The sequence below is a fragment of the Anopheles merus genome, chromosome 2L (assembly GCF_017562075.2).
Source record: "Anopheles merus strain MAF chromosome 2L, AmerM5.1, whole genome shotgun sequence".
In the NCBI taxonomy this organism is placed as follows: Eukaryota; Metazoa; Arthropoda; class Insecta; order Diptera; family Culicidae; genus Anopheles; species Anopheles merus.
In genome coordinates, this window is record NC_054083.1 from 13,060,378 (window position 1) to 13,069,632 (window position 9,255).

At 44.1% G+C, this 9,255-nt stretch overlaps 2 protein-coding genes across 3 annotated transcripts; one reads left to right on the forward strand and one right to left on the reverse strand.

The window, feature by feature from the left end:
• Nucleotides 1-69: 69 nt before the first annotated feature.
• LOC121593099 (N-acetylgalactosamine kinase-like) lies at nt 70-2,540 on the reverse strand. Its single transcript, XM_041915169.1, has 7 exons — nt 2,043-2,540; nt 1,765-1,932; nt 1,494-1,701; nt 1,163-1,428; nt 847-1,103; nt 593-785; nt 70-519 (listed from the first exon to the last, which is right to left on the reverse strand). The coding sequence occupies exons 1-7, from the start codon at nt 2,177-2,179 to the stop codon at nt 315-317; spliced, it is 1,434 nt and encodes a 477-aa protein (XP_041771103.1). The 5' UTR covers nt 2,180-2,540; the 3' UTR covers nt 70-314.
• Nucleotides 2,541-6,184: 3,644 nt separating this feature from the next.
• Nucleotides 6,185-9,062, forward strand: LOC121591555 (RNA polymerase II-associated protein 3). 2 transcript variants are annotated; one of them, XM_041912200.1, is made up of 6 exons: nt 6,185-6,400; nt 6,524-6,623; nt 6,699-8,098; nt 8,167-8,331; nt 8,421-8,613; nt 8,700-9,062. In XM_041912200.1, exons 1-6 carry the CDS (start codon nt 6,263-6,265, stop codon nt 8,786-8,788), a joined length of 2,085 nt encoding a protein of 694 aa, XP_041768134.1. In that variant the 5' UTR covers nt 6,185-6,262; the 3' UTR covers nt 8,789-9,062. The 2 variants fall into 2 exon arrangements, with proteins under 2 accessions (XP_041768134.1, XP_041768135.1); XM_041912201.1 differs by lacking the exon at nt 8,700-9,062 and having other exon boundaries at nt 8,167-8,355; nt 8,421-8,512.
• Nucleotides 9,063-9,255: the final 193 nt, after the last annotated feature.

The following is a 9,255-nucleotide window of genomic DNA, read 5'->3' on the forward strand; positions in this document are numbered from 1 at the left end:
TTCCCAAATGCAACGCTTACGATTGCACTTTTTCGTTAACACGAATAATAAACAAAAAGAATTTGGTTGCAAACGTTAATTTTTATTGCATTAGTTTTTTGTTGCTGTTTATGAACAATAGCTATTACATCTACTAGGTTTCTATCATGTAATTCGTACTATTCTTATTTAACAATTTGTTAGTAATTTATCATGAAAATTTTGAATAAAATTGTTCTAAAAGCATTTAAAAAACGTTCTCGATCCAAAACCTGTTCACTAACCAAAACGAAATCCGAAGGTGTGTCGAATACTACAACAACCGCTGACAACAACTATGGCGTAGGAAGAATGTTGTTTTGTTGCTTTTCGATCAAATATATTTCCGCTCCTCTTTGCGGGCTGGTGGTGAAGCACAGACTGCCAATATCGCTTGTCTGTGCCTTAGAAATGTTGGCGTAAAACTCCGCTTTTAGCGTTTCGACAAATCGCTTGCTTTCCTCTACACCGTCGCACAGTGCCACAGTGCATCCACCCCACCTACAAATGAAAGCGGAAAGTATATCATTAGAGTATGACATTCCCTCAATACTGAATGCATGCGCAAACCGACCCAGCTCCAGTGAGACGTGTTCCGACGCCCAGCCGATCGGAAATGGTAACGATCTGATCCAGATTTTCGTGAGAGCATTCGTACAGCGTGCGCAACGATTCGTGCGACTGCTTCATCAGAGCTTTCATACGCGAAATGCAATCCTCCGGCGTGGACTTTGCCGTTTCTATAAACTGCTGCACGCGTAGAGCCTCTGTAAGAGCAATTCATGTGTTATTTCTGCAATATTGAAAAGTACTGGGGTTGGTAATTACCTTGAACTACATGTAACGCTCGCTGTTTTAGCTTGAAAGTTTGCGAGTTGCGCGTGTTTGGCGTTAACAGATTTTCCGTAAAGTCCTCTTCGGTTACTTCCAGCAGCTTTAGCAGATCGGATCTGGTGTACACATTCAGGCTCAAGTTCGCGTGCACCAGTGCATCCATCTGCTTTAGCGAATAGCCAAGCGCCTTCTGCAGATCGGCGAAACGATTCAGCTCACGCCAGTTCAGCTTCATCTGCTTCGCCAACAATCTGTAAGAACGCACTAGTTAGAAAGCGATACCTTGTGGTCAGAAATGGTTCCACAGTACCTGCTGGCAAGTCTACACTCCACCACCCGCTGGTTAAAGTCGGACGTGGCCGCCTTGTTTGCCTCGGATAGGCTATTGGCAATTACAAACACCGCATTCGCTGGCAGCTGAATCGGTGTGGCTCGCAACGGATTCCACTCGATCAACTGGGCACATCCTTCCTGCGCCAGGTATGCAATGGCCTGGTCCATGCCACCTCCTTGCGTACCGATGAACTTTTCACACTCGGCCGAAATGGTGGCAAGTGTTTGCTTGTTCAATGTGGCCTGTTAAGGTTAAGTGGCTTTTAGTTGGTTAAAAGTTCGTTACTTGATACTGCGCTTTGTCTTACATTGTGCATGTATGCTGTGGCTAGAACTGTTGCACTCACGATCGCACTCGAGCTGGATAGACCGGAGGCTGGTGGAATGTTGCCGGAAAGCATAATCATCATGCCACGGGCTGGGTCGTGCTGTATGGTGCTGTTGTCTAGTATGCCTTTCACGCCACACAGTACGTACTGATACCAGTTAGGCCCGCCAACGCTCGGAACATCGATGCTGGGAAAGGAAGTACACGTTTAATTTACACGTCTGTTATTGGATGGGTGGATTAGCGATTACCTAAAGGTGAGCACATTGCACTTGTACGACTTGAAGCTGTTGTCAGCATTTTTGATATGCAGGAGGTTGTCGTCCGATGGAGCAACTGCCAGCAAGATCGTCTGCTCAATCGCCATCGGAAACACGGGATACCCACAGTAGTCGACATGCTCACCGATAATATTCACCCTGTGAATACAAAGATCAAAGTATTTCTTATGAATACTATCCTATTGCACAAAAATAATCCTGCCAAAACTAAAACTTCTACATCTAGAAATTGTGACCATTTCCACTACCTTCCACTGCACCGCACAACGAAGCTAGGGCGGCGAGCAAATTCGGTGGAAAAACATTCCAACACCCGGGACAGCCGCCTGCATTCGGGCGCCGCTTCGAGTACTTGCACGCAGAGGTCGCTCTGATCGTTGGCCATCGCTAGCACGTGCACGAACCACCAATCAATCAACCACACAGCGCGCTGTTCGAGCTCACTAACACCACTTCAATACGCACGCACAGGGCCAAGCAATCGAGGGCGCTGCGAGATGTAAACAAAACAATGCTCGCACTTTCCGCAAACGCGCGACAAGTGCAAACGGGTTTTGCGTAAAGTACCGGCCGGCGTAAATGTAAGCTGCGTCGGCGGAAGCGGCTCACTGCACCTCACTGTATCACGTCAGCTGTTTCTCGGCTTGTTTACCCGCACAACGACCAACGCTCGGGAGCTCCGGGAGGAGTTGTACCTTGCTGCTGCCTCGGATGCGTACGACTGTGCTCTGGAGTACGGCCAAAGCAAGCTGAACTGACACGTAGTTATGAGAGCGTTATCATATGGTATGCCTGCCAACTGTACGCGAGAGTTTGGATGTGTTGGTGTATGCGAACTGTAGAATTGGGACCCCCTTTAGCATGTTATTTGCAGATTAGTTTAACGGTTGAATTGTAAGATAAAGTCAATCAAAACACGATAACAGCAAATGGAGTAATTTTGCACAAGCGCTTTATACAGTGGGCCCTCACTGGTTGAACTTCTATTGCCTGTCAACTATTGATTTTGTGCTTTGTAGTTAGCAGGTCTTTCCATATAAAAAATACGATACGTTCCTTAACTTTTCTTGAACCGGGTTATCCACACAAACGTATGCTTTTTAATTAAAGTGTCAGTCCACTATTGAGCGTCCAATTAAAAAGCATGCCAACTTAAAATTGTTCAACTGTTGAATTCCGACATATTCCGATAATTGGGGATAAAATTTAATAAAATAGGAACTAAAAAGGTTATGTTAAGCATTTCACATAAATCATAAAAAATTACGCATTCGTGGGGCGCGTTGTCGTTGGCTCCTTAACAACTGTGGTTACTCCAGATTCACCAAACCCTGTTTTGTTGCGATTGCCCAAGCGCCACAGATTAAGCTTAAACGACTGGAAAATCAAATCTTCTTCTTCTTGTTTGGCACAACAACCGCTGTCGGTCAAGGCCTGCTTGAACCCACTAGTGAAGTGATGAGCTTGGCTTTCAGTGACTTATTGTTACCATAGCAGGATAGTCACAGTCCTACGTATGGGGGCACGGTCTATTCGGGGCTTGAACCCATGACGGGCGTGTTGTTAAGTCGTACGAGTTGACGACTGTACCACCAGAACGGCCCCAATCAAAATCGGAAAATCAAATATCCATTGAAAATGAAAGCTCCATAGCTTCACTGGCTTGCTCAAAAGGTGGCGTATTACAACTCATCATCATATTGCTGTCCTTTTCTTGCAATATGTTTCGACAAGTTTTGTCTGTTCATGACCTATACTCTCGAATGACCTATAGCTCGAACTCCATAGCTGATTTGGGGCTGTTTAAAGAAAAATCATTCCGATGTCGTACTTTGTGGGTGATTAAGAGATGAAACGGTAGGGGAAAGGGGGGCCAAATGGGCACCCTATATTTAAGCATTATTTCACTACAAAGATTCTTTCCGATGCTCAAAATGTATTCATTAGAGTGTTTTATGAACACCATGTAAGTTTCATTACCCTTATATAACAAATAAGCAAGAAAAATGCAAAATACCCAAGCGCCACAGATTAAGCTTAAACGACTGGAAAATTGAATATCCATAGGAAAAAAATGAAAGCTTCACAGCTTCATTGGTTTGATCAATAGATGGCGTATTACAACTCATCATTATATTGCTATCCTTTTCTTGCAATGTGTTTCGACAAGTTTCATCTTATAATGACCTATAAAGCCTTCTAACTTTCTGAGCAAAAATCTATATGGATGGTCGTGTGGTCAGATACGTGGGTATCAACACCAACGACCATTACTCAAAACTCACTTGCTTCAGTACTGGTGGTTTCCGTTGGAGTTTAGTATTTAAACAATCGTATCGCCGTTCTAGTTCTAGCGATGCATAACTTCAATGCGAAACCATACAGTACAGAGGAAATGAGAAAGCTCTCCTCCAAGCGAGGAAGCTCCACAGGTTGGGGTATCCCACAAACAGATGGCGCCACCAGCTTTTTTGCTATTTTTAGAATGCATGAGTCGTTTGCCGTCTGCTAAACGAAGTCTTTCTATATTCCGTTTAGGTAGAGAATTTGAGGCGTTTAGAAGCCGTTTAGTGGTCGTTTAGTGGATTTGTGGCACTTGGGTAAGGTTTAGTAGCATATTGATGTAATTTTGTCACTTCGAAAATAAGCTTAAATCAGTGTCACAGCGATGCAGTGAAGTTTTACATGACATATTTTTAAATATATGATATTTCTATACAATTTGTCTGAAGAAAGCAAGGCGATTTAATACGTATTTTTACTAATATAACAAAAAATACAAAAATGCTTTACGTGGGGCAAAATGGGCAGTTACGCTTGGGGCAAAATTGGGTGTGTTATGCAAGATTTAATGAAAATAATTGGACAAAATACCCAGAAAAATCATTTGATGGGTTTCCAAATCAATACAAATGATGTTAGAAGTGGAGAAAATATTCTTCATTGGAAGTTGGGAAGAAAAACAGAAAGGGGGTTTAGCAGTTTCTTTTCTGTGTCAGTGTAGTAAGCGAATCATTATAGAGATGGCGCTAGTGTTTAACGTATTTTCATTTGAAATAAGGAGACAACTTTTGAAGCTCATTTTGTTCGAAGTGTCACGTCGGTTTGTCGGTGCTAATACTTCCTCCGCCATTTGTACTCGGAAAAGTTGTTTCCATCTAAGCAGCCGCGAACAGAGCATATTTTGACAAAAGTGATCGCCTTCATTGCAAATGACAGTACTTCCGTGTGGGACAGTTTTGTAACGCAAGTGTCACCTCGGTTTGTCGGTGGCTCTAGTTCTAGCGATGCATAACTTCAATGCGAAGCTATACAACCACCGACAAACCGACGTGACACTTCGAACAAAATGAGCTTCAAAAGTTGTCTCCTTATTTCAAATGAAAATACGTTAAACACTAGCGCCATCTCTATAATGATTCGCTTACTACACTGACATAGAGAAGAAACTGCTAAACCCCCTTTTTGTTTTTCTTCGCAAATTCCAATGCGTATTGTTTTATGTACTTCTCACATCTTTTGCATTGATTTGAAAACTTATAAAATGATTTTCCTGGGTGTTTTGTCCAATAATTCTCACAAAATCTTGCCTCACACCTCCTTCGCCATTTGTATTTAGAAAAGTTGTTTACATCGAAGCAGCAGTGAACAGAGCTTACTTTGACAGAAGTGTTCGCCTCACTGGTAAATGACAGTACTTTCGTGTGCGACACTTTTGTAACGCCAGTGTCATGTCGGTTTGTCGGTGCTAGTTCTAGCGATGCATAACTTCAATGCGAAGCCATACAACAGTACAGAGGGAATGATAAAGCTCTCCTCCAAGCGAGGAATCTTCACTGGTTGGGTATCCCACCAACAGATGGTGCCACCAGCTTTTTGCTATTTTTAGAATGCATGAGTCGTTTGCCGTCTGCTAAACGAAGTCTTTCTATATTTCGTTTAGGTTGAGAGCTTGAGTCGTTTAGAACCCGTTTAGGCAGTGGTAATCGCTGATACGGGCATATGTGCTCTTTCTGAAAATTTATGGAATTTGACACCGGCAGCGGGTGACAGTTTGAAATGGGTCAAACAATTTTGATTTTTTCCTCACGCATTCCCGCAGTAACGATCACCGCTGCCTTAGTGGTCGTTTGGTGGATATGCAGCACTTGGGATTTTCATAAGATCATTCTAGAGATTTGAACTAACCACACAACGGCAGGATTTTCTTTCGTATTGTAATCTAATCGCTTAAAAGTAATTGCTATTCCTAATCTGCCTGGTTTTCTGTTGCAAAATAACGACCTGTTTACAATTTAAAAAAATGCTGGCAAAATGTCATTCCCGTTTATACCAGCACGAATCGCTTGACAACCCAAACCGCCCGGACTCTACTGTGTTTGATGTCTCCATAAACAAAGATTGCAAAAGTGTACATCGTTTCCAGCAACCAGGCGCAGTGCGATTTTTGTGAAATTCTGCTGATATAATGGACACCATAGAATCCCAACTGGCGGTGCGAAACAAATGCGAACAGATGCAGAAATCTATCAAAGAGCTGTACGAATGGGAAGAGCAAATGAAAAGCGCCAACATCGCCAAAGTACAGCCAGCTGATAATAGTGAGGTTAGTTAATGGAACTGCAGGCAGTTTTTTGTTGTTGTTAAATCATATTTATTAATTAAAATGTTAGTACACAGTTTGTTAACACCGCTGTAATGATTTTTCCGATGTATTTCTTTCGCGCAGAAGAAAGCTCTACCCCCGGTGCGAAGCGACGTGAAGGCAATGAGCAAATTTTCCGAGGACGTTGCGTCGCTGGAAAAACAAGATGAAGCGGAGAGCGAATGTATGTAATTAGGGATGAATATGTAATTCATTTTACGCGTGTGTTTTAAACCATCTCTTGAATGTGACTTTACAGCAGCGAAGAAAAAAATGTTGGCCGATGCGGAAATTCTGAAAGAGAGGGGTAATAAGCAGTGCAAGCTTGGCAACTACCAGGAAGCCATTGAGCTCTATACGCAGGCCATCGAAACATACGGCGATAATGCGGCCTACTACAGCAACCGTGCGCTGTGTTACATGAATTTGGATCTTTTTGATGAGTGTCTGGCTGACTGTAGCACCTCGATTGAAAAGGATCCCAAATACGTCAAGGCGTACTACCGCCGGATGCAGGCTTACGAGCGGTTGGGGGAAAGCGAAAAGGCGGCTGCCGAATGCCGACAAATACTGCAATTATCGCAGGATGAAAGTGAGCTGAACGCGACCAAGCGAGATTTAGCCCGAATAGAGAAGCGCCTAAGCGATGCCAACAGTCAGAAGGGAGCTTCTTCGCCGGGCAAGGAAAAGCCACCGAAGGGGGCGAAGATGGATCCAATGCTGGCATTGGTGAAGCAGGAAGCGGACAAGTACAAGGAGCTGGGCAACAAGCATCTCGCACGCAAGGACTTTGAAAAGGCGGAACGAAGCTACAGCAAAGCAATCTCTCTGTTTGGCGACGAGGCCATTTACTACACAAATCGCAGTCTCTGCTACTGGAATCTGAAAGATTACGACAAATGTTTGGCCGACTGCAACAAGGCAATACAGCTGGACGAAAGCTACTTCCGGCCGTATTACCGCCGTATGCAGGTGCGCGAACTTCGCGGCGCTTACCAGAGTGCGGTCGAGGACTGTCGTAAGTTTATCGAGCTCACCAAGGACGATAAACAGAAGCAGACGGCCGAGAAGGACCTGCAGCGGCTGGAGAGGCTGGTCAAGAGCGAGCAACCCGCCAAACAGGCGTTCGTTTGGAGTGAAATCAAGAAAAATGCCAAACTGATCAAGTTCATTCAGAAGCCACCGCACCTTCGATCGAAAAAGCCACTAACCCGGATACCCATCAAGGACGTCATTCCGTGTCCGATTGCGATCGACAGCCGAGTTCTTCCCCCACCCTCGCAGCGCAAAAGCATCCCGGATGCTGCGATCGATAAAATGTTCAACAACAACACGGGCGAACGGTTGGTCGAGCCAAAAGAGGAGATCAACCTCGAGCATCTGTTTCCGGCACATTCAAACAAACTGCGCAACTTGTTCTCTCCCCCAACCACACCGACCGAACAGAGAAAACCAATTACTGCACCAGCAGCACCGGCAGCAGCGGTCGTATCACCTCCAAACAAAACCACCACTCCCGTGCCCGTAGCAACAGCGGTAACAAAGGAGTCTACAAATGCGAACTCGAAAGCAAAAGAGGGCAAATCGGCAAGCACAGCTCAACCGGCGCAATCAACGCAAAATAAAATAGAAAAGAATAAGATCAACCAAGGAAATCAGGTTAGTATTGAATTGAACTATCCTAATACCATTACAATCGCAACGTTTGGACTTCTAAATATTTGCAGGATTCAAACGAAAAACGTCCCAAAAAGGTTGCTACTTTTGCTGCTGCTGCTGCACAACCACCATCGATGCGTCCCACAACCATTCCTGGAGCTCCCAAGTCAAGCGCACAATTTTACACCACATGGAGTGGGCTGGACGAGGATCTGCGATATCTGTACTTAAAGGTAATGGAATGCAACGTGTGAAATGTGCGTAGCGGTGAGAGAATGTCTTACCACGGTCTGATGTGTCCTTCCCCTTTTCCCTCTTACAGTCACTGAGTGGCAAGCCGATGAACACACTGCTCGGTGCTAGCTTGTCTAGCGAAATGCTTAGCGAACTGTTACACATCCTACATAAACGCTTCATTCCTGACCGCGCAGAGGTGAGCCACGTGTTGAAGGAAATCGTGCAGAATGAATCGATAAACATACTGTCGCTGATGATGAACAAAACGGATCGAGACGGTAAGCGTGCGCCGCACTAGGCTTTGGCATTCAAGCCTCGGTCGCTCTGGTGTATTCTAGTTTCCTTTTCTACTTTTATCATACAGCCGTGGCAGCATTGCTCAAGTATATGGAAGCAAATAATAGTGCAACGAAGGAGGACTTGGACCGCATCCGGCACAAACTGATCTCATGAAATAGAACGTAAACGATGCCACAGTAAAGCTAATACCAGGTTCAATGAAGGATGTTCTTATATGGAATTATAATGGAAAATTGAATTAAATTCAACTGAATTGAGAAAAAACACAATATCGTCGTCTAGTTTGCTATCCTACCCGCAAGCTGGTGAGAGTATGGCCTGCGTGCGTGTTCACCAAAATCCATTTCAAATATATAACCACATACATCATGTAATTAGTTGGCATTAAGGTTACTACTATAGCAAATAAAATGATTTTAATGCTGAAGTATTAGCTCACTCTTTACAGCGTAATAAAAAAAAGCACGGAAAAGAACTGTAATCTGGATAAGATCGTTGGTTGGGAAAAAAATGAAGCGTTGTTAAGCATCGACGGAATACAGGGGGTTTCAGATGTTCTGTACTATATGAATGGTCGAGTGGTCAGATACATGGGTATCAACACCATCAACCATTATTCA

Bases quoted from the DNA above. Each gene is read 5' to 3' on its own strand.
- LOC121593099 (XM_041915169.1), bottom strand. From the start codon at position 2,179: ATGGCCAACGATCAGAGCGACCTCTGCGTGCAAGTACTCGAAGCGGCG. The intron at 1,933-2,042 runs GTAGTGGAAATG...TTGTATTCACAG, and splicing joins GTTGTGCGGTGCAGTGGAAG to GGTGAATATTATCGGTGAGC. The intron at 1,104-1,162 runs GTACTGTGGAAC...GCGTTCTTACAG, and splicing joins GAGTGTAGACTTGCCAGCAG to ATTGTTGGCGAAGCAGATGA.
- LOC121591555 (XM_041912200.1), top strand. From the start codon at position 6,263: ATGGACACCATAGAATCCCAACTGGCGGTGCGAAACAAATGCGAACAG. The intron at 6,624-6,698 runs GTATGTAATTAG...GTGACTTTACAG, and splicing joins AGATGAAGCGGAGAGCGAAT to CAGCGAAGAAAAAAATGTTG. The intron at 8,332-8,420 runs GTAATGGAATGC...TCCCTCTTACAG, and splicing joins TGCGATATCTGTACTTAAAG to TCACTGAGTGGCAAGCCGAT.